Below are 24,031 nucleotides of genomic sequence, written 5' to 3' on the forward strand. Positions count from 1 at the left end.
TTTTTAAATGCTTTTTGTTTACTACCAAATGGGACGAGAAAATAGAATGAAAAGGTCTCCCATCTTACCCCACCCTACTATAAAATTTGACATTTTAGAATTTAAATTTATTTGTTTATGAAGCTGAAGTGTTTAACTAGTTCATGCAAGTAAACGTTATCTTCAGTTCAAGGTTATAATATATAAGTGAGCTTGGGCGTAATTAGTACAATAACTAACACATACGCAAACAGACGTTAGGTAAACTTAGGGAAAGAACTAATCGAGCAAAGAAGGCAAGATAAGGACGTGTGGTTTAGGCTATATATATATATAGGCATGGACGTATGAGCCCAAGCATTCTGCGTTCGATATTTCGTTCAACCATTTGAATTCGGTAAGTTGAATAAAATAAATGGCTTAGTTTTATAAACCTTTTTTTTAATTTTAGAAACTTTAATGTCTTTTTTTCAGATTTTACCGGCACTTATTATAGTTTACGAAAGTACTCCCCAAAAATAAACCCTTTAAAAAATTTTATCTTTGTATTTTTTGTACATATTAATATTAAAACATTATAGTGTGGTGGAGGAAAACGATACAACTTCAGCACATAATATTCAAATATCCTGATCGTGTTTTAAACAATTAACAATGGCCTATGGGAGTCGTGAGAATACGGTTTTATAATTCTTTCAAAACTGTTTGTTTTTGTACCAAATGAGACGAGAAAAGAATGAAAATGTGTCCCATCCCATACCCTACTTTATATCTAACTTAAATACTTTTTCCCCAGGTATGTTTTCTTCCACCTCGACTTCGACTCTCGTTCGTGCTGATTCTGGCGTGGATTTCAGCGACGACCGTATCCATGGTAAGAGCCACTCAACCAGTGGTCAAGGCTTCGGTACACCTTCTACCAGCTCAAACGAGCTGACACCGGAAGCGACCCCTTCTACGACTACCGTGGACGAAGACGTCCCAAGCGGACCCCCGACCTGGAAACAGCGCTTGTGGCCCCCGAGGGGTCGTTGGGCAAAATGGCTAACGTGGTGTAAGTAAATCTAATTGAATAAAAGACTGAGTATGCCATTTACGCGAAAATGTATGGTAGGGTGGGGGGAGATAGGACACCTTTTTCACATAATATCCAAATATTCTGATCGTGTTTTAAACAATCAACAACGCTCTATAAGATTCGTATATAACGATACGTCTTTTTTTATTTCTATAACTACTTCTGTTTACTAGCAAATGGGACAGAAAAATAGAATAAAAAGGTGCCCTATTTTAACTGCACCTATACTATATATTCCTTATTAAATAATTAGTTAAGCTTGATTTTTGTCCGTTACGTTTTTATAGCACCAATTGCTTGCCGTGGTGTAAGTATTTTGATCTTTGCTAGTGTGTTCGAAGAGATAAATATAAATTTATATTATGTTCTGCAAATGACTTGATTTTTACAGTTCTCTTTAACTCAGAGAAATGTCCATCCGATAAATGGTTAAACTTTTGTGTTTTGGCTCGTTTTTGTCTCATATTTAAACTGTGGGGTAAGATGGGATATGTTGTCACCTAAATCCCATATTTCCTGATTGTGTTTTGATCAACCGTTGTTTTTGAGTAGTGAGTATACCTACAGTGATTTAATTCTGTAAATATTCTTTGTTTTAAACTAAATGGGATGGAAAAGAGAGTGAAAACTTATCCCATCTTACCCCGCCCCACTATAATTAAATATATTAAGATCATATTTGTAAATTTCTTTCCAGTTCTCGTAATGTGCGGATTCTACGGCGCAGTGTGGGCGCTGATTCCAGAGAGAATGACTCCATTTAAACTAGACGTCCATACCGGCCAAACGTTCGGACTTGTTCTTACCATAATGCTTTGCTTTACGGCCGAAATACTCTTCGTGAAAATCCCAACTCCGAAAGGGTTACCGCCCCTGCCACCCCTGCTCGGTAGGTGTTAGTTTTTTTACAGCCTGTTGTCTCAAAAAAACTACGCAAAATTTTTTCAAGATTGTATTTATTGAAAATTTAAGAAAAATTTTCCGAAAAAAAATTTACGAAATTTACGAAATTTACGAAATTTTCAGAATATTGTCCACAGAAAATTTACAAAAATTTCTTAATATTATATTCACAGCAATTTTTAATTTTTTTAAATATTATATTTACGGAAAATTTACAAAAATCTCCCTAAATTATAATTACAGAAATTTTCAATTTTTTTTTAAATATTGCACAAATCTTCACAAATTCCAAATATTGTATTCACAAAGCAGTTCGCGTTGCGTCAAATCAGTTTTCAAGTAAAAGTCGAATCTGATTTGACTTTTCACAGCTTCGCTGCTAATGGGTTTGGCTCTGAAGAATCTCCCAGCACCTTTGAACATAGCCCACCATATAAATGTTGATGTCAGTCGATCTCTTCGAGAACTATCATTGACTGTAATTCTAACAAGAGCAGGCTTGGAAATCGACCCTGAAGTAAGTCTAATTCTGTATAAAAGAATACAAACAAATATACAGTACGTTGGGGGAAGATGGGATCCATATTTGTTCTACTTTCTCTTCCCATTTGGTTGAAAACAAAGAAAATTCAATGAATTATAAAACCATATTCTGGCGATTCCAAAGGCCGTTGTTAGTTGTTTGAAACACAATCAGGATATTTGGATATTATGTGGTAAAGGTTTCCATCTTTCCCCACCCTACTATATAATACAGTTGGGAGACAGCTTTAGCATGTAATATCCAAATATCTTGATCGTGTTTTAAACATTTATAAACGACGGTCAATGGCAGTCGTGAGGATACAGTTTTATAATTCTTGGAATTTTTTTTTGTTTACTACTAAATGGGACGAGAAAATAGAATGAAAATATGTCCGATCTTTTCCCACCCCACTATAACATTTATAATCTCCACATAACGCGACAGCGAAATACGTTATAACGTGGAAGTTCTGTTTTCAAACTCCTCTTTATACGAGTTACCATATTATATAACTACGGGTCATTGGTATTGTTGTATGGCTGCCTATGTGGTATACAGATGCTTCTAGGTTTTAAGAAAAGTTTAAACTTTGTTTTAAATGTTCTAATTTATCTTACAAAATTAGTGCGTGGGGGGCAATATGGTAAGGTGGGGCAATGTGGGACATATTTTTGTTTGTTCTATTTTTAGTAAACAAAGAATATTCGAGGAATTTTAAAACCCTTTCCCCATAACTCCCATAGACCGCTGTTAATTGTTTAAAACACGATCAGTATGTTTGAATATTGGTTCTAAAAATGTCCTATCTTACCCCGCAGTGCTATATTTCATACAATAAACGTTTTTAAAACGAAATGTGGACACTGTAACGCAGCAGACATACGCAATTTCGCTCCATACGATTCCACATCTGCACCTTTGATTTACCGATAGGATAAATATTGGAACTTAACGTACAACGAATCCGTGTCGAGCAACTATGTTTGCCAAAGCGCCAAGCCAGATTATTAAAATAGCGAGAACTTTAAAAATTTAATATGGTTTTTCGTCAAAATTCGCACTTTTATCTGTTACCACGTTTCGAAAAATGTGTAATTTCGTTTGTTTACAAAAAAACTTCTATGGTTTGGGTTAACAAGTTAAAATTACAAGTAAATTTCGTTTGTAGTGGAAACTATTCGCTCGAATAACTATTTAACTATCAACGGTTAAAACATAGTTTTAAGTTCTGATAAAAGTATTTAACACGTTTTTGACCGACGTGCAAAATAATCACTTTAAATTAAATAAACTAGAATTTTATTTCATTAAGACTAAATCGTGTATTTGGGAACAGTCTAGTATTGCTATCTCTATAACACATTCCAGTCTAAAAGCAAGTTTTACTGGAAATCGGTCTTAACTACCCATAGAAAAACAAATTGGAAATGAACGTGTGCAAAACTTCCGTTCGTGTGGATTAGAAAACCACCGCCGCTGTTTTATGAGTGAGTTTTATCTTGCCTATCGAAAACATGTTTACTTTTAAACACGGAGCGGGTGCTTTTCGTTCAAAGAATTTGATGACTCTGCAATGTTTTTTTGCCAGTACTATTTGGTTGGTTAGGATGTGTGGACCGCTTATCTCAAAACACCTTTGCCCGTATCGTTACCTTGCTAGGCCGACAAACATTGCTTTATCAGACGCAAACATTGTGGCATCAGAGAAAACTCAGCACTAAACAATTACGACAATCCCATTTCAAACAAAAGACGAATTAGAACTGTATACGTTGTAATGGTCACTTAGACAGTATAACATACGTTTTCATTTGTCTTTAAATCCGTTTATATATATTAGAGTGGGGAAAGGTGAGACATTTGTCTTTAAATCCGTATACAGTAGGGTGGGAAAAGATGGGACACCTTTTTTTTCTATTTTTGCGACCCTTTTGGTTGTAAGAATGAATATCCAAAGCCGTATCCTTACAACTCCCATAGACCATTGTTAATTGTTTAAAACACGATCAGGGTATTTGGACATTATGTGCCAAAGGTGTCTCATTTTTAATACGTCGTTGTCAACTTTAGACTATATAACGTAACTGTTATTTATCTCTTCACACACGAAATCGAAGCTTAGAAAAATATACACAACATAAAAAGGTCCAGCCATAAATCGGAAGTCGTTAAAATATACACTCAAGTGGTTAAGCGTAAACGACTGAATAAATTAGCATATAAAATATCCGCAACATAAAGCGAAATTACCATGTGGTTCGATTCGGTAAATGTTGGCTTGTATGGTATTTAGCTTGCCGTTACAACTTTTAACTAGCAAACGGTATAGGCCTACCGTTGTTTTAGTGGTATTGTTAGGTGGGGTAAAATGGGACACGTTTATTTTAGTTGGGGTGAAATAGGACACGTTTATTTTAGTTGGCGTAAAATGGGACACGTTTATTTTAGTTGGGGTAAAATGGGACATATTTATTTTAGTTGGAGTAAAATGGGACATGTGTGCTTCTTGTCCAATTTATAATAAACAAAGAATATTACCAGAAGTATACTATTGTATCCCTAACAGTTGTTAATTTTTCAAAACACGATCAGGAAATACGGGTTTAGATTTTAACGGTATCCCATCTTACCCCATAGTACAATAATGGTATGGAGTCATATAATATCACGCTATTTACATTATCAAAACAATACAGTAAGCCATCATATGACATTACGTAGTACAAAAGCACTTAAATAGTCAGGTGAGATACATGACAATGAAAAAAACAGGTGACTTATTACTACAATGAAAATGGCATGTGACCTAGGGTAAAACAAACTCTATAACATTTTCTCACTACCTTAAGAACTCTGAAAAATGCAAACATTTTTTTTCACATAACGCTTAAGGTGGCTGTACACAGTATCCGGAATTTGTCGGGATTTCGCTGCTGCATGCGGAACTCGGTAATGGGTTTGCATACGACTTCGCAAGCAAATTCGCATGCCGGATACTGTGTACAGCCACCTTTGGGGTATAATATAGTGGAGTGGGGTAAGATGGGACATGTTGCAATTCTCCTTTTTCGTCCCATTTGATGGGAATAAATATTATTTAGCGAACTATATAACGGCACACCCTTACGACTCTAAAATAGCGTTGTTTACTGTTCAAAACACGACCAAGAAATGCCGGATTCAGTTAACAGCACTATCCATTCTTAACCAACAGTATTATGGGCAATTTCTGCTTGCAGTGAAATAGCTGTGGTCGGCTTCAATGGCTGTTGTATCAAAATGTTATAACAAACATTCTTATATGCTAGTGTGGGGAAAGATGGGACACCTTTAGCACATAATATCCAAATATCCTGATCGTGTTTTAAGGAAATTAATAACAGTCTATATGGGATTCGTGAGAATACAGTTTTATAATTCTTAGAATGTTCTTTGTTTACTACCAAATGGGACGAAAAATACAATAAAGAGATGTCCCATATTTTCCCACACTACATCACGTAGTCGGAGTAATCACGTAGTAATACAGCTTCAGCTACAATTTCATTTTTTGTTTTTTTTTACAGGCAATGGCTAAGGTGAAATGGGCAGTCATTAGATTGGCGTTCATGCCTTGCATCGCGGAGACCGTTACCATTGGTATTACAGCTTATCTCATCCTAGGATTTCCGTTCATTTGGAGTTTCATGATGGGGTAAGTGCAAAAAAGTTAATTAAAATAAAGTATATGTACTGTGGGGTAAGATGGCTATCGTTGGCACAGAAAGTTACATATTTTATAATCGTGTTTTCAACAATCGAAATAACTTGATCGTGTTTTCAACAGTTAATAATGGTCTATGGGAGTCGTGAGGATACGGTTTTATATTTGACTGAACATTCGGTTTTTACTACAAAATAGGACGAGAAAATAGAATGAAAAGTGTCCCATCTCCCCCACCCTACTATATACACACGTGTGGTTTTGTAAACATATTTTGCTTAGTAACAAAATGCGGGAAAAGAGAATGAAACATGGTCATCATACCCCTATACCTACTATATTTCTGTGTAGTTTTTTTTATAACCCTTTTTTACCCTTTTTATGCCGTCATTTTTAGGTAGACTTTTTAATCCATTTTGGCTAAGTACTGACGCACACACACACTATTTATTCAGCAGTTTATACATTATATTCATTTGCCGATAACCGCTGACTAAAAAACTTCAGTTTTACACAATAGCGTATACTTGGAAATAACGTGTAAATTACTGTATAATATCACCAAGGTGCAACCACCGTAGGTGTGTTAACGTAACCAAAAACACCCAAATCACAAAGCTTTTAATTCGACCGCCAAAAGCATTCTATGCTTTTTTATTTACTTTAAATTTACCATAGCCTAAAATAATCACCGCAGTTCTGAAACCGTGTAGACATAGGTTTGAACAATAGCATGCTTGTACTTTAAAATGACGTACATGCGCCGGCTGTTACAACATTTATTTAACCAACAGTTAAAAGTTTTGAGAATTCAAAATTTATTTATTTAAAGTCAAGCTGCAATTAACTAAAAGAGTGTTTTTCATTGCCTGCCATATTCCTTTGTTCGTCATAATCGGCATTATGACGTAACAAAGTGACTGCACTTGTATGCTTATCGAAGGAAAGCAGTCACTTAAGATTATAAGGGTTAGTCGCAATAATCTGGCCAGTTATGTTGGTAGAATAGGACAAGACACTTGCAGGTTCTACTTACGCGTGCCAAAATCCCACTTAAACATAATGGGAGGCCTTTAAACTTGAAAATCCCTACTTATTTGACCCGGATGATACGGGTTCGAATCGTGGCGAGGGGAGATAAAAACAAAAACAACGCTGTGTTTTGATTGGGTCTCTGCAGTTATTACGTAATAAACACGCACAAAATATTGACTGCGTTCACAATACATTCGTGGGCCTTTATACCACTGTAGCTATAAAAATGAGTAAATATAACTTCATTGCGAAATTTCTTACGGGGAGTCAGAACCAAATACATATAAAACTATACGTGCGTCTAGTAACTAATCAAATACTATATATAAACTCATAAATTGAGTGCCTTTTGTCGTGTTCTATATATAGTACTATGGGGTAAGATTGGACACCTTTAGCACATACACATAGTATTAAAATACCTTGATTATATTTTAAACAACTAACAACGGTCCATGAAAGTTGTGAGGATACGGTATTATAATTCTTTGATATTCTTTGTTTACTACCAATTAGGGCGAGAAAATAGAGTGAAAAGGTGTGCCATATTCCCCACCCTACTATATTAATTTAAAACTTTTCTATTCTTCTTTATTGCTACATCTTGTTCGAGCCTTAAAAATTCACTGTACGAATCTGTCTTACGATAAACATTTTTATGGTTTATTTTTAGATTCATGATTGCAGCCGTTTCACCTGCTGTTGTGATTCCTTCCCTTATTATTCTCCAAGGGAAGGGACTTGGAGTGGCGAAAGGCGTCCCCTCTTTGGTGATGGCCGCCTCGGGGATTGACGACGTTCTTGCAATCGGTAAATTCGCCAACTTTTTGCCCATTTTCACAAAAATAAATTTAGGCCTATTGTATGATTTGTAATTGCGTAGGATTTTTAGTTAAATTTTAGCTTTTTTTCGTACTTGCAATCGGTGAATTCGCCAATTTTTTATAAATTCCGACATAAAAACAGATTTATGGTATAATTCGAGAATGTGTAGATTTTTTTTGGTTATTTTTTGGCATATCTGCTGAATTCGCACAGATAAAATTGGATAACTCGAAAACATATGTAGTACTGTGGGGTAAGATAAATACTTTTTTAGAGGGTGCGTATGTTGCAATATATAGTAGGGTAGGGGAAGATGGGACACCTTTAGCACATAACATTAAAATATCTTGATCGTGTTTTAAACAATTAACAAAGGTCTATATAGGCCGTGGTCGTGGGGATACGGTTTCATATTTCTTTGAATGTTCCTTGTTAACTACCGAATGGGACAAGAAAATGAAGTAAAAATCTTCCCCCACCCTACTATACTTCAAAAACTGTTTGTTTTTTTGTAATTATGAGCAACGAAAGTTTTCGAAAATTACTTTATGTTTTCGTGAGCAACTTGTGGTTTTAGTTTTCTTAAAAAATCAACAATGTCTCACCTGGGCCAATATGCGTCATGGAATTTATTGTAAAGGATTAAGCAATGGTTTTATGAGTGGGTTTTGCAATTACTTAACAACATTAATCATGACTGTTCATTTACTTTATTACTTCAACGGCATTAATCACGACTGTTAATTTACTTTCTTGCTCAACCTTAAACATCACGTATTCATTTACTTTATTTTGCCATCAACCTCCACAAAGTAACTAAACACTGCGGTTTCAATCGTTTTCTTTAACATTTCTTGCACAACGTAATTCACATTTTCATTTACTTTATTTCTTACACAAAATTAATCTTGTTTTCCTTTACTTTATTTCTTACACAAAATTAATCATGTTTCGTTTATTTTATTTCCTACACGGAATTATTCACGTTTTCATTTACTTTATTTCTTACACAACACAATTTACGACTGTTCATTTACTTTATTTCGCCATCGAGCGCCACAAAGTAACTAAAAACTGCGGTTTTATTCGTTTACTTTTATATTCAGCTGGTTTTACCGTTCTGCTGGGAATCGCTATACCAGGGGGCCTGGAAGAAGAAATTGTCGAGTACATGTCACAAACATTTTTCGGTGGTGGTACAGATACTTATGACGGTATGACAACGGCTTCGTATGAAGCTACTACTTTCTTCAATGTGACTAACACTACATCAATACACGGAGGTAAGTTTTCCTAGAACAAAGAACGCTATGACGTCATAAAGTGATAAATGACGTCATACAGTGGTTAAATTTCGATTGCGCTGTTTTGTTTATCATTCACTTCAGACTTTACAGTTAATTTAAGCTTGAAAAAACAATGATTATGACGTTACTTGTAAAAAAACAATGATTATGACGTTACCTGTAAAAAACAATAATTATGACGTTATGTAAATAACTTTGTCTGGTTTGTGCGCGGCGCCATTATCCAGTTGCTACGGCGCCTGTCTCTTGGCCAAAGGGTACAACTTCGAGGCTTGGCCAGTGTCTTTTATTGGTTGTTTAAATTGTAAGACATTTTAGTTGAAACGAAAAAGCTAGAAAACGAATTAAGTACAAAGGAAATATTCTTACTGGCGCTTATCAAAGTGGCCAGCGCGTCTGCCTGTAACTCAGAGGTAATGGGTTCACGGCTTGTCGCTGCTACCATTGTGGGCGTATGTATCCTTGGGCAAGACACTTAACGGCAATTGCTACAACACTAATGGGTTTTTCAAATTATCAGTCTCTAAAATATAACCTACAAAGTAATATACTTGGTAACTCGTAAGCTGGCACGAGGTGTATGAAACAGAACACTCGTGTTATGACGACTTTTGTTTTCCGGCGACGCGAGGATAAAGTAATTTTTTTTTATTAGAAATTTATCTTATTAATAATTAAACATGAATGGCTCGTTTGTCTGCTATGGTGTAGCGACCGCGCTTATTTTCTTCCAACCAAATGTAAATTTTAATGTAAGCGTGTTTTAACAACTGTTTATTTTTCTCTATATCCTGTCTTTTCGTTTAAAATATTTCTAAATCTTCGCTACCGTAGTTAAAGAAGCAGATCAAGTTATTATTATATTATACTGTTTCAGGAGGCAGTACCTCAAACATAGGTAAAGAAATTGGCGGAGCAATTATTGAAGTGATCATTGGTATCATATCCGGACTCGTTCTCGGGATGTTGATATCGTACATTCCATCGAGGAAGATGAGATACAGGGTAAGACTCTTAAATGACGTATACAATGATAATATAGTAGGGTGGGGTAAGATGGAACACTTTTGGCACATATTTTCCTCGCGTGGCCGGAAAAAGACAGTCGTTGTACTACACCTCGTGCCAGCTTACGAGTTACCATGTATGTTACTTTGTGGGTGATCAAATTTAATGGCGAAATTAAACCTTGGCTTTTAGGCGTAAGACACAAACCTTTGTATTTGTGCGCAATGCAGATTAACCTTTGCAAATGTTGTACTGTACACACTACCTGTAACTGTGTGTTCAAAGTACAAGTGTCTGTTCACGCTTCAGTATAGCTCTGGCGAAACGATTTATATGTATACAGACGGATGACATACAAAAATGCGTTGGGTTACTGATTTAACCGTGATTTATAATTACGTGCATAACAAAGGGTAGATGGGACACTTTTTCATTCTATTGTCTCGTCCCATTTGGTACTAAACAAAGAACATTTAAAGAATTATAAAACCATATCCTCACGACTCTCATTGCTAGACCATTTTAAGAATTATAAAACCATATCCTCACGACTCCCTTAATTGTTTAAAACCCGATCAGAAGATTTGGACATCATGTGTCAAAGGTGTTCCATCCTATTTCACATTACTATATGCATTGTTTTAAGCACGGCGACACAATTTATCCGACATTATTTCGTTCCAGCATTTTTGTCGAGGATTTCTTCTTTTGAGTATTGGAATTATTTTTGTTTTCGGAACCGAGATTTGGGGAATACCCGGTGCTGGGGCACTCTGCGCCCTCGTGATGTCGTTCACTGCGTCACTGCACTGGAAAGAAGAAACGGTATGACGTCATAAATGTTTCATAAACTATAAAGTAGGTTGGGGTAATAAGATGGCTCTTGTTTTCATTCTCTTTTACTGTCCCATTTGGAAGTAAATACTAAGAATGTTTACAGAATTATATATGGCTCTATTAGCCTTATGATTGGTAAAAACAGGACTATAAAAAGTATGGGATATTAGGTGTTAGCAGAAACCGTCTTACCCAACCTTTCTATATGTATTGGAAAAATGGTAAATAATAGCAAAACCAGGGCTAAATTGCAGCCAGTATCGTATAAAATTTATTCCGGGCATGATATTTGGTCCGACCTAATGCGCACGCATAGTGGTGGCCCGCTTAAACAATAGCACACGGGGACCCAATATCATGCCCGGGCCAATTTTTACCCAAAACCAGAAATCACCAAACCGCTATTTCAGATAAATACGTTTTACGCTGTTTTCGGATAAATAGTTTGAGCTTACGGCATTCTGCTATATAGTAAGGTGGGGGACACCTTTAGCACATAATATCCAATATCATGATTGTGTTTTAAACAATTAAAACAAGGAAATAGCAGGAGTCATGAGGATACGGTTTTATAATTCTTTAAATGTTCTTTGTTTACTACAAAGGGAAAGAAAAATATGAATAAAAAAGTCTCCTTCCCCCACCCTACTATATATAGGACGCACCTTTTAAAACCAGATTGCAATAAATTTAATTGCTTTGATTTCTGGGTTAGTTTATGACTCCTGAATTTGTGGTTTTCTATATGTACAGCCCATGCAAATAAAAGCATTTTCCCAAATAATTGAACAAAAAGCTTTTTGTATTTTTTGTATGAAAGATTAAAGCCAATGGTTTTCTCAATACCAGGCACAAAACTGAATTCAAATTTTGTATAAAACCGAACGGACGTATATACGCGCAATTTCTATTCAATAATTTGTTTGACGAAGGTTTACGTATATTAAATCAACGTCAATTGGCAAACACTCGACCGACATCTACAAATAGAAACGTTTATGTCGCATTGAAAAGCAAATTCTGTAACTCGAATCTAAAACCCTTGTCGGAAAGTTTAACAAATTGTTAACAAGTGTATTGAGTCGTGAGAATACCCGAACAAATTAAATTGAAAACATAATATTGATTTTAGGGTTCCAAAAAAATAATGTTGCATCCGTAGGAAGTTGCTTACGTTTGTTATATAATCTCACGATAACATTGTTAAATTGCTTAAGAATGTAATAATCCAGCTCGCAAGCTATGTTAACTGGAATTTGTTCTTTTTGCTGGCTGCTGTCTATGTAAACACTGTAGATACCACACATAGGTACAAATGGGTCGAAGTTCCAGTTCCCAGGGCATTCCTCGCGGTATGAGACCTTGACCATAAGATTTATAACACAAACTGCGTTTCACATTTTGCACGTAAATCACTCACTAAAGTGGTATTTGAACCCTGCCTTCAACGACGTGACTGCTAGAGACATCGGACCTATTTCAATTAGGCTTTATAAGAAATTAAATATTAACGCAGTAGCTCGTACGGTACGATAACACATTGCGACCAATGCAAAGGCCATAGTCGAATAATTGTTGTAACAGTTTAACCGCGCCACTCACTGGATCAAAAAAGGCTAATGTTTATCAAGACTCTGTCACGCAAACTTTATGTACTGAGGTCTTATAACACCCTAGTAATTAAACATGGGGATGGAATTAAACTGGGACTTACTGGCTTGTTTGCTTTCAAGTTATAAAGATAACAACGTATATATACAAAGTGCCTGTATATTTTAAACGATTTTATCAGTGTTTGAGAAACAGCATAATTATGCTGTGCCTGTTGAAAAATAGAACTTAAATTTCGTAGTGGTTTTACATAGACGCATGCCTGCATCGTTGTGCATGGGTTTTGCATGTAAAATACTATTATTTCTATACCTTAAAATTAAGTATAGTGGGGTGGGGGAAGATGGGACACCTTTAGCACGAAATATATAAATATCCTGATCGTATTTTAAACAATTAACAATGGTCTATGAAAGTCGCGAGGACAAGGTTTTATAATTTTTTAAATGTTTTTGTTTGCTACCAAAATGTACGAGAAAATAGAATAAAAAGGTGTCCCATCTTCCCCCATCCTACAATATAAGATATTAAAAACACATAACACTTTTACCTACAAATATTGTAGAGTGTAGGTTAGGGAAAAATGGGACTATTTTACATTATATTTTCTCGTTTCATTTGATAGTAAACAGGAACATTCGAAGAATTATAAAACCGTATGCTTACGACTCCCATAGGCCGTTGTTAATTGTTTAAATATCGTCATATTTGGATATTTGGATATTTGGATATTATGTGCTAAAATACTGTCTTCCCCACTCTACTATACCTTAGAATTCGTAGTAAAAATTTTTAATTTCAGCACCCACTGGAAAAGAGCTGGCATTTTATGTGGACAATATTTCAACCAATTCTTTTCGGACTGACTGGAACTTTAGTGGAAGTTGAAATGATGGATCGTAAGTATCTTGGATCCGTTTTAACAAAAAAAAAACACATTAAAGGACTTTTTTACAGTTTAGTATTTTTTTACATTTTAGTATTTTTTACAGTTTAATTTTTTTATTACAGTTTGGTATTGATTTTTTATTTAGAAACACCATTTAAATACGTTTGTTACTGTTTAGTATAGTTATGAATACAACTATAGTAAGCTCAGATGCGTTTTGCAAACGTATATATAGAGAGTATAGGGCCTATACTTCTATACGGTGGGGAAATGGGGCTTTTACCTCTCTTCCACGTCCCATTTGGTAGTAAACAAAGAAAATTTACATAATTAAGTAACCCCAGCCCCGCGACTTAAAAACGGCGTTGTTAATTGTTTAAAACACACTCAGGAAATAAGGTATTTATGTGCAAACGGTAGCCTATATATGACATCTCTCTCCACAGTACTATAAATTGAATATTTTAGCAAACGTATTTACATATATAAATAACACCGCACTTTGTAATACACTTACGTTTTTTGCACTTTTTTTAATATTAACAATTTTAAAATGTGTTAAAAAAACGTGTTTAAACCTGTTTGTACAAGTACAGCTAAATGCAGATTAAGTTAATATTATATAACGTCATAATAGTGTTTGTTCGCAAACAGCTACCGAAGTTGTTAAACTGTTAAATATACAAGTCTTAATAGATCAATTGCTGCTGCTGTAAATGCATTTTTATTATACCGCAGTTCCCACTCACGTTACTGCCTGTTTGCATTGGATTTGAAATATCAGTTTCAGTTATACTTTATACGCAAAATTTCAAGCCTAAAAAAAAACTCTCAAAATTTAATGTAAAACAATTCTTACTCTACAATATGGTGGGAGAAGATAGGACACCGTTTAGCTCTATTTCTCGTTCCATTTAGTAGTAAACAAAGAACCCTTTAAAGAAAAAAACTCTATCCTTACGGCTCCCATAGACCGTTGTTAATTGTTTAAATCACGATCAGGATATTTGGATATTATGCAGTAAAGGTGTCCCATTTTTCCCTACCCTACTATATTATAACAAAGCGTAAGAGTAAACTAAAAGTACAAAAAACCACGTCGAACACGCACTGTTATGTCTTTGATTAAAATATTGCTGGCAATCAGTTTTGTTTACACACTGGGCGTCAAATTTCACTGCCTCTCGTGTCGTTCACCTGGCTGAGAGAGCACTTTAAATTTTAACATGGCGGCCTACTGGACTTCGTTTATTAATTTCTGGTATTTTCCATGACGTGCGACCCTGGTATTAATCACACGGTAAACATACTCTCACGCAAAATCGTAATTTATAATAACAGCTGATAAAATGGTAAACGTTGTGACAACTACAATTAACGGCGGTTGCAGTATATCACGTACCGTTTTATGCATCTTTGTGTGTACAACTAATGCCTGTAATCTTTTTGTTAGTATAACTTCACTGTAGACTGCTGAAGCGTAAGCATGTTTTTTGTTATTAAGAAAATCGACAATTGCTTTACAATATAAGTTTTTTAATTGTAAGCCAAAAAATATTAAAAACAGAAAAACCTACGCCTAATTAGTAAGCGGGTACAAGTTGTATGAAATAGAACACCCATGTTATAACGATTGTCGTTGTCCTACCACGCGAGGATCTATGTTACACTCGTTTATTATATATATATATGAAACGCATATGTACAGAACAATACAAGCGTAGCCTCGCGAGACTCTAAAAGAGCGTTGTTAAACGTCCAAATCAGAATCACAAAATATGGGACTTATGTGCTAACGGTATATCCTATCTTACCCCACAGTATTATATAAAGACTGTCGTGGTCCCGGTACGCAAAAATAAATACGTTACATTCATACGTGACACGTACACGTGCCAATTGTATTGTATTAAGTAAACATTTTGCAAAGTTTGCATATTCAATGTGTGGATTTATGTATAACATTTTTTACAGCTGTCACATGTGGCCTCGGACTTGCAGTACTCGCGTGCGCCATGTGTGGCCGATTATTGATGTCCACATCGGTCACTTTCGGGTTGAATCTAAAACTGAAGGAAAGGTTATTTGTTTCTGTGGCGTGGATACCGAAAGGCACCGTACAGGTAAAACAAAAACACAGAATATGTTTTGATAAGATGGCCGTCAGACTATCTTTCTCGTCCTATTTGGATGTAAATAAAGAATATTTACTGAATTATATATAGTAGGGTGGCGGAAGATGGGACACCTTTAGCATACAATATCTATTAACAACCTGATCCTGTTTTAAACAATAGCAACGGTTTTATGAGAGTCGTAAAGATACGGTTTTATAATTCTTTGAATGAATGAATGTAACTTGTATATACTTCACCCTCGCGTGGCCGGAAAACGACTGTCGTTATCGCGTGGCCGGAAAACGACAGTCGTTATCACAAGGGTTTAACACCTCGTGCCAGCTTACGAGTTACCATGTATGTTACTTTGTAGGTGAATGTTCATTGTTTACTATACCAAATGCGCCGAGAAAATAGGATGGAAAGGTTTCCCGAGTCTCATATTCCCCACCCTAATATATATAACTGTATCCACACGAAAGATTGTTTTTAATTGTTAAAAAAAACAATTAAACAGTATAGGATATTATGTGGTATAACGGTATCCATCTTACCTAACAATAATATATACACAAACCAATGTAACGCAACAGTTTGTATTTTTGTTGTATAGTAAATGGGGTAAGATGGGACACTCTTTCATTCTATTTTCTCGTCCTATTTGGTAGTAAACAAAAAAATTAAAAGAATTATAAAATTATATTCCTACAACTCCCATATACCGTTGTTAATTGTTTAAAACACGATCGGAATATTTGGATATTAAGTGTAAGGTGTCTCATCTTCCCCCGCCCTACTATATTTGTTTAATTTGTATTGTATTTCTTTGCATTCCCGAAAACTCATCAAAACTATCTTTGTTTGCTTACAGGCTGCGCTTGGATCTACCGCATACGACCAAGCCATGAGACTGAATAAATCTGAACAAGAGATATACTGGGGCCAGCAGGTATAGGCCTATTTGCCCTGTTCTATTTTCTGAATATAATTTGCTTTATTTTTGTGGACTGGAAAATGACAGTCGTTATAACACGGGTGTTATTATACCTCATGGTTTTTCTTTAAAAAAATAAAATAAAAATATAGCACTTCTTAAAAAAAACTTGGACGAAATAATCCTCTTCTCCATTTAGATTTTGGTTATCGCCGTCTTAGCTACGCTTATCACTGCTCCGATCGGTGCTTTCGGCATTGCAATTGCTGGTCCAAAACTTCTTTCTGTTGGGGATGGGGAAGAGCCGAATCCTAACGATAACGAAGCTTACGAGGGCGATAATGAAAACAGTAGTAACGATGGCGGAGGTAAAGACTTTAAACAAAAGGGGCATGACCCAGCACACGATGTTCACGACGATGGGTACATTACAACAGACACTGAAAGCGTGCAGAATGATCACGATCATCACTACATACAGCATGGCCACAAGCATCACAATAACAGTCATCATCACGGACATCACAAAAACCATCCTCCCATGAGCCGAAATCACAGCGGACTTGAGTTCCATGTTGCAGAGCATGATCTTGATAATATAAAAGAGGAAGACGACGAAGCAATCTCGAAAGAAGAAGCGGAAAAAGAAGAAACGACTCGTATATGAAAAAGCACCGTGCGAAGCAGCGACAAAGACTGCTTCTACATTTCTACATTAGAAAGCGAAATCAAACAGCATCGAAATCGCGTTTTGCATGGACACGAATAATTCTTCATGAATATGAAATCTGAAGTCACTCCTATACATCACGATCTAAAATACATATGTACGTGTATTTGCGTGTATGCACTGCTTCACTGCACTGTATTCGGTTTTAACGGTGAACTGCATACACTAACTTCCTCCTTAGTAATTTAATTCATTTATAACATGATCATAGAAATTGGTATAACCTGCTTATTTTATTTCTGTCGTAAAGTTCACGTCGTTTTTTAGGGTAATATACATGCTTTTTCGCTTGGAAGTCGCACTGTTCTATTCAGCACTAAAATTATTACTCCTTTTAGTTGTAAAAATAAGGATTTATAATATAGTACTGTGGAGTAAGATGGATACCGTTGGCACATTACTGCTCATATTTCCTAACCGAGTTTTAATGATTAACAACGCTGTTTTTAGAGGTATAGGATACGGTTACTGTAAATATGATTTGTTTACGGTAAATTGGGACAATAAAAGATAATAATAAAAACATGTACCATTTTACCCCTGCATGTGAATGCAGCATTTAGCCGTAAAATCTGTTTAGCAGTTTTCATTTTATTTTAATAACCTGCCGTTGTGTACACATAGGCAGAATTTGATCAATGGCCTGTATACTTGACTTGTTGCATATAGGATAACTTGATATGGTTTATTTAGCTCGATTACGTGTGGACATATTTGCCCTATATATGTATATATTTGCACTGTTATGTACATTCTAGGAAACGCGGTAATTTTCAAAGTCATAGCCAACTAATTTGTTTGCCTAACCCAAAGATTTCACAATATAGCAATGCTATATAGCAAAGCAATTAAATGTCTTAACCAAAGCTGGCCGACGCTAAACAAACACCCTGAACTAATTTTACCCCTGGCCATGCTCGTAGCAGGCGTTGGCGCATGTATAGCCTATTGGGACATATAGACCTCTATGGCTAAGCTCTTTATAGTACAGTTGCGTGTTCTTTGGTTCATCAGCTGTTTTAATTGCTTCTTAATTGTACCACCTCTTCTGCATTGCGCAATCATTTAACGAAAGCCCGCTTTGCTGTTGGTAAAATTTAAAGGCTCGTTTTAATTGCTTTTGGTAACTTTTAAAAGCGCCTTTTGCTGCTGGTAGATTTCTGAACGATTATTTTAACTTGTGTTGAAGAGAATTTAATTCTATTTGCATTTGTATAGGCGACTGGGTTGCTCTCGGCTGTCTCACTGCGGTATAAATTTCTCTCGGCTGTCTCACATTCAAAACTAAAAACGCAATCAGTCTTTTTTCGGGTATAATTGGATAGTAACTATGAACTTGCATATGTACCAGGGCGGGTAAGATGGGACATATTTTCATTTCATTTTATTGTCTCATTTGGTGGTAAAAATGAGTATTTAAAGGTGCTAAATGTATCCCATCTTTTCCACAGCACGAAACATTTAGTGTTTTTTTACATTTAGCAAAGTTTTTGTTTCCTAACTAGTTTAAGAAGCTCTTAGTCTAATTTAAAACTTGAATTTAATCTGGTTCATAAAATTACACGGCACTTCCAGACAATTAGAATTACTTGCGTTAAACTTTAGTTTATCGTCGTAAAAACTTAATTTCCTTTGGCTGATCATTGTATATAGACAATTAGTTTAACGTGGCGTGAAATCTTTTCAATTTTGCAACTGTAATCCTGTTGCATTGGTACAAGTGATTGAACACATCACAAAAAAGATCATAAACTGTTGAGTATAAAACGCGAGGAACTTTTCTGAACAAAACAGTCTATTGCAGTAGTAGTTTGGCATGGTTAAAACTTTAAAACACGAACCGAATCTGTAGGTATTGACTGCTTAATGACTTTTCATAATACGGTTTGTGATAGGAATTGTTTTTTTGCTTCTAAAAAAGTCTTTGATATGCAATTGGGACATGGTTACTATATACGCAAGCGCTTCGAGCGGCAATTTAGAAAGAGTGTTATGTTTCAGTTAGAAAAACTTAGGCAGTTTTATAGACGGTATATTTTACTGGAAATTCTTATATGGATTCTGAATTTCTGGAAAATTGAAAATATCACCTTGGTAACGACCTCGGAAATATGATATTTCTGTGTTATCGCATGGTCGTGATTCTGCCTAGCTCAGCAAAATCAATGAAATACCGGTGGTTTTTGCAGACTGCAGAGTCAGTCACATAGGTCACGTACATAGCACCATGTCACTTTCGTTAATGCGATGACGTCACAAGGTCAAGTTTGCAACGCCAGACAGATAGGAATCTTGCTATATAGTTAGTATATGCCATATACTATGTCTTTCGGTAGCGAGAAGTGATGAAGTGGCAACTTTACTAGATTACACGTAGATTGTTTATAAACACAGCATTTTTTTGTTTTTTTTCGTGTACGTAAACAACAAAACAACAGTCGTGCAAAACGTATTACGTATATATACACTGAGGCACAAAACGTTTTGCGTATGTTTTAGCAGAGTGACGATTTGTTATGGATATATAAAAACAAAGTATATTTAAAAAAAAACTTTAATACGGTGAAGATTAGATTTTAGTACAGACTACAGTTTATTATTAGTTTTTTTGACCAGATTTTATATGTTAGTTGGTTCAAAGAGATTAAAACCAATAGTTGGTTGATATGCATAAATCTAGTAAATTACTAATTTTCTATTTTTATGTTAAAGCCATTTTTTTGGAATTTAAATTGTCAAAAATTAACATTTAATTCATTGTAATTCAATAAAATAAAGCATATTTAACCACACAGCTAGTTTTAATCTTTCTATATGTACTGTTAAGTTATACAGGCATGAGCATGCCAACAATGAGCATGAAGAATAAGCCTAAAATACTGCAAAAATGTATAAGCGTGTACTACATTAATGTACTTATGATACTTGTATGTGTGAGTGAAAAATGGTCATGATTTTGCTTGCATTAAAAAATGCTCCAACAGCATTTCTTAAACAGGGGTAAATTTGCCCCTGGGAGTAAATTTCTCGTGTTTAGAAGGTAAATAAGCTACCAATGAAAATCCATATCAGTTGATGGGACAGAAAAATTGTGCCAATTGTAGTATGTAACCGAACATTGAACAACTTGTTGCCAAAAAGCTAATGCATCCGCTGCATAAAATATAACTAATGTAATTAGTTGAAAAAAACTAATGCTTAATTACCTAACCAATGCTATTGTTTAATTATAGATCTGTTTAACTGAGAAAAATTTAAATATGATCTGAACAGAAAACTTTGTTACTCTGTTCTTGCTTGGTGTGTATTAAAGTGAAAGTACGAGGTTTTCACGAAACAAGATGGCAGAAGAAGCCCCAGCGTTGTTCACCTTTGAGGTGGCTCTTGAGGTCGCAAATAAAGGTGAAAAAATGTTGCTAGCAAATCTTGTCTGCAGAGTATGGCAGTTGCATTTTGTTTACAAACGGGATTTAGTTCACAAAGTTTTTGCAATGCACGATATAGTTTGTCCCTGCATAGTAACTAATTAAAAATGACTAAATTTAAATAAATAATGAAAAACTAATTAAATAAAAAACCAAATTTAAATAAATAATAACAAAAATTTATCAAATAATGAACCAAATTTAAAGAAATAATAAAAAGTTTATCAAATAATTAACCAAATGTAAATAAATAATAAAAAAATAATGAAATAATAAACCAAAGTGGTTTGGGAATGTATTTTGCAAGCCAATTTTTACCAACTGCACATGTGCACCCCAAAAAAGACGTGTTTAAAAATCTTGTTTTGTAAAAATACAAACATTTAATCAAATGTAGTTTATTATGATTTAAAACATTTGTTACCAATCTGCCCTGTGTAATGTAGCTTTTTACCAAAGTAATTTCTTCGCACAGTTGGTTGGATCTACACGATTACGATTTAAACCATTTTCAACCTATCTGCTCTGCATAATTGTAAAATCATAGCAAAGTAATTCCATTGCACAGTTGAAGGGATCTACACTTTACGATTTAAAACATTTTTGAACGATCTATCTTGCATAATGTAAAACCCAACCAAAGTAATTCCATCGCACAGTTGAAGGGATCTACATTTATGATTTGAAACATTTTTAACAATCTGCCTTGCATAATGTAGAACCCAACCAAAGTGATTTTATCGCATAGTTGGAGGAAACTACACATTTTTTTTAAAAACATTTTTGAACGATCTACCTTGCATAATGTAGAAATCAACCAAAGTAATTTTACTGCACAGTTGGAGGAATCTACACTGTCCTTCGGAGCAAAGCAGAGTCGACCGTCGAGGAACTGGGAGAGGATTATTGTATGATTGGAATCTGTAACGAGAGATTTGTCGCGATGGAAGTCGAAAAAATGGAGCCATCTTTACCCCAGATGAAACGGGCTGTGGATCTGATGAGGGAAAAACATATAGGGGTGAATAAGCTTGGTGGCGTAAACTTCATAACATTAATCCCTTCCCTTTGGGGGGGTCACTAATAAAACTGCGAGTTCCAAACGGTTGCAATTTTGGTTATTTTGACCAGAAAACCAAATTTTGTTAAGATACCTCGAATGGTTTTTGAGTTATGGTTAAAAAACCATTACGCAAAATGTCTGCAATCATTTGCAACCTGTAGTTTTATTAGGAACCCTATTCTAGGAGCTGTGACATCGGACAATGAAATTTGTTTTAAGTTTGTATCATTTTTAATATTAGGTTTGTTTTTTTTTAAATGTTTTGATCATAAATTGTTTTTTTACAGTGTCTAATTGTCTTTCAATTCTTGACAGTGTCTAATTGTAATCTTTACTATTTGATTTGTGATAGTTAAAACAGAAGCATAAATTGCTTTCTTTTGCAGTTTCTAATTGTAATTCAATTGTTTACAGTGTCTATTTGTAATCTCTTAGGTTTAGTAATATATTTGATTTATGATATTTAGTTTCAAATGCATCATAATATGCATTCTTATCAAATATGCAACAGTCACTGACAAATAATATAGTATATTGCATCCAAACTCCACTAATCCACCAGTTTAATCCTTGTATATTTATTTAGGTTGTAACTGGGCGTTGGCTTATAGAAGGATACCCCAAGGTAATGTACAAGCATTTTGTGTATACTGTTTCATTTATACGTTGAATAAATGAATGTTATTTACTTTATCTTCGCGTGGCTGGAAAACGACAGTTGTTATAACATGGGTGTCCCGTTTCATACACCTTGTGCCAGCTTACGAGTTCCCATGTATGTTACTGTAATTTTACCCCATGTTTCACACATTATGTGGTAAAGTACGGGGTGTTGGGTGTAAATTCCATTCCATGTTTCACACATTATGTGGTAAAGTACGGGGTGTTGGGTCTAAATTCCACCCCATGTTTCACATATTATGTGGTAAAGTACGGGATGTTGGGTGTAAATTCCTCCCCATGTTTCACACATTATGTGGTAAAGTACGGGGTGTTGGGTCTAAATTCCACCCCATGTTTCACACATTGTGTAATGATTCAATTCACGCTAATTATACTTCAATTATACATAGGTTGTTTTGTTTAACTTGGACACAGCATGGGACATGTACAACACATGGTCATGGGAAATGTTCGATAAAACTGGTGTTGGTATCCCAGAACATGATACTGAGGCTAAAAGATGCGTTTTGTTCGGATTTCTGACCGCATGGTTCCTCGGAGAGGTATGACAGCTTTAGAAAGTTAGAATACTTGTTTTTTAAAAGCAGTGGTGTATTTAGGAAGGTTTTTTTCATGTCTAAATCATTTTTTAGCAATTTTTTTTTTAATTAGTTTTGATAATTTATATTTTCATAGCCAAGGCATTTTTTAGCAAAAAAAATATTTTTCACTTAATTTTTTTTTTTTTTGCAACTTTAATTTTCAGTTCCGTGCTCAATGTGGCAAGAAATCAGTGATCGTGGCACAATTTCACGAATGGTTGTCGGGTATTGGCCTCCTTATGTGCCGGATGCGTCAAATTGATATCTCCACCATTTTCACCACCCATGCTACATTGTTGGGACGATACTTGTGTGCTGCTAATGTTGATTTCTACAACAATTTAAGCAATGTAAGTTGTAGCAGTGTCATATTTCCCAATCATGTTTTTAACAATTAACACTTTTTACCTTAGTGACGATATAGTTAAATAGTTTTGTAATTTTTTTGGTTACTATCAAATGGGACGATAATAGAGAATAAAAAGTAGAGCCTGACCGATTATCGGTTAGCCGATATATCGGTCGCATTTTTGGTGATTTACCGATTATCGGCAAGGGCAAAAAACGGCCGATATTATCGGCGCTAAGTAACCAGACGGCCAGCAACGTGCGTACGTAAAAATTAATGCAGAGCGATACCTTGTTCATAAAGGTAAACTCACTCGTATACCTAATTCAACTCATTCGTAAAAATCTAACGTATTAAACTAGGTCAAAGCGTCTGATCTTGCGTTCACCGCATGTCATGTTTATCACGCGCGTGTAACGTCCGAGGTTACTTTAGGTCACTTACGCG

At 35.1% G+C, this 24,031-nt stretch overlaps 2 protein-coding genes across 2 annotated transcripts in view; both read left to right on the plus strand.

Moving 5' to 3' along the window:
• Positions 1-250: 250 nt before the first annotated feature.
• Positions 251-19,061, plus strand: LOC100176683 (sodium/hydrogen exchanger 9B2-like). Its single transcript, XM_002124861.4, has 13 exons — positions 251-376; positions 776-1,033; positions 1,755-1,946; positions 2,332-2,477; positions 6,053-6,180; positions 7,898-8,034; positions 9,156-9,332; positions 10,234-10,361; positions 11,049-11,189; positions 13,615-13,711; positions 15,676-15,824; positions 16,690-16,767; positions 16,952-19,061. Exons 2-13 carry the CDS (start codon positions 778-780, stop codon positions 17,417-17,419), a joined length of 2,097 nt encoding a protein of 698 aa, XP_002124897.1. The 5' UTR covers positions 251-376; positions 776-777; the 3' UTR covers positions 17,420-19,061.
• A 1,633-nt stretch (positions 19,062-20,694) lies between these two features.
• The window catches only part of LOC100183713 (glycogen [starch] synthase, muscle-like), a 12,215-nt gene continuing 8,878 nt past the window's right edge, over positions 20,695-24,031 (plus strand). Inside the window, exons 1-5 of the mRNA XM_002125045.5 lie at positions 20,695-20,884; positions 21,747-21,928; positions 22,557-22,595; positions 23,044-23,196; positions 23,400-23,585. Coding sequence (XP_002125081.1) covers positions 20,824-20,884; positions 21,747-21,928; positions 22,557-22,595; positions 23,044-23,196; positions 23,400-23,585 — 621 coding nt within the window. The 5' untranslated portion in view covers positions 20,695-20,823. The remainder of the gene's footprint in view (positions 20,885-21,746; positions 21,929-22,556; positions 22,596-23,043; positions 23,197-23,399; positions 23,586-24,031) is intronic.

This window comes from Ciona intestinalis, chromosome 11 (assembly GCF_000224145.3).
Source record: "Ciona intestinalis chromosome 11, KH, whole genome shotgun sequence".
NCBI classification, from domain to species: Eukaryota; Metazoa; Chordata; class Ascidiacea; order Phlebobranchia; family Cionidae; genus Ciona; species Ciona intestinalis.

Excerpts from the sequence above, each read along its gene's own strand:
- LOC100176683 (XM_002124861.4), top strand. The coding sequence starts at position 778 with ATGTTTTCTTCCACCTCGACTTCGACTCTCGTTCGTGCTGATTCTGGC. Across the intron at positions 6,181-7,897 it reads ATTTGGAGTTTCATGATGGG|ATTCATGATTGCAGCCGTTT; the intron begins GTAAGTGCAAAA and ends GTTTATTTTTAG. Across the intron at positions 13,712-15,675 it reads GGAAGTTGAAATGATGGATC|CTGTCACATGTGGCCTCGGA; the intron begins GTAAGTATCTTG and ends CATTTTTTACAG.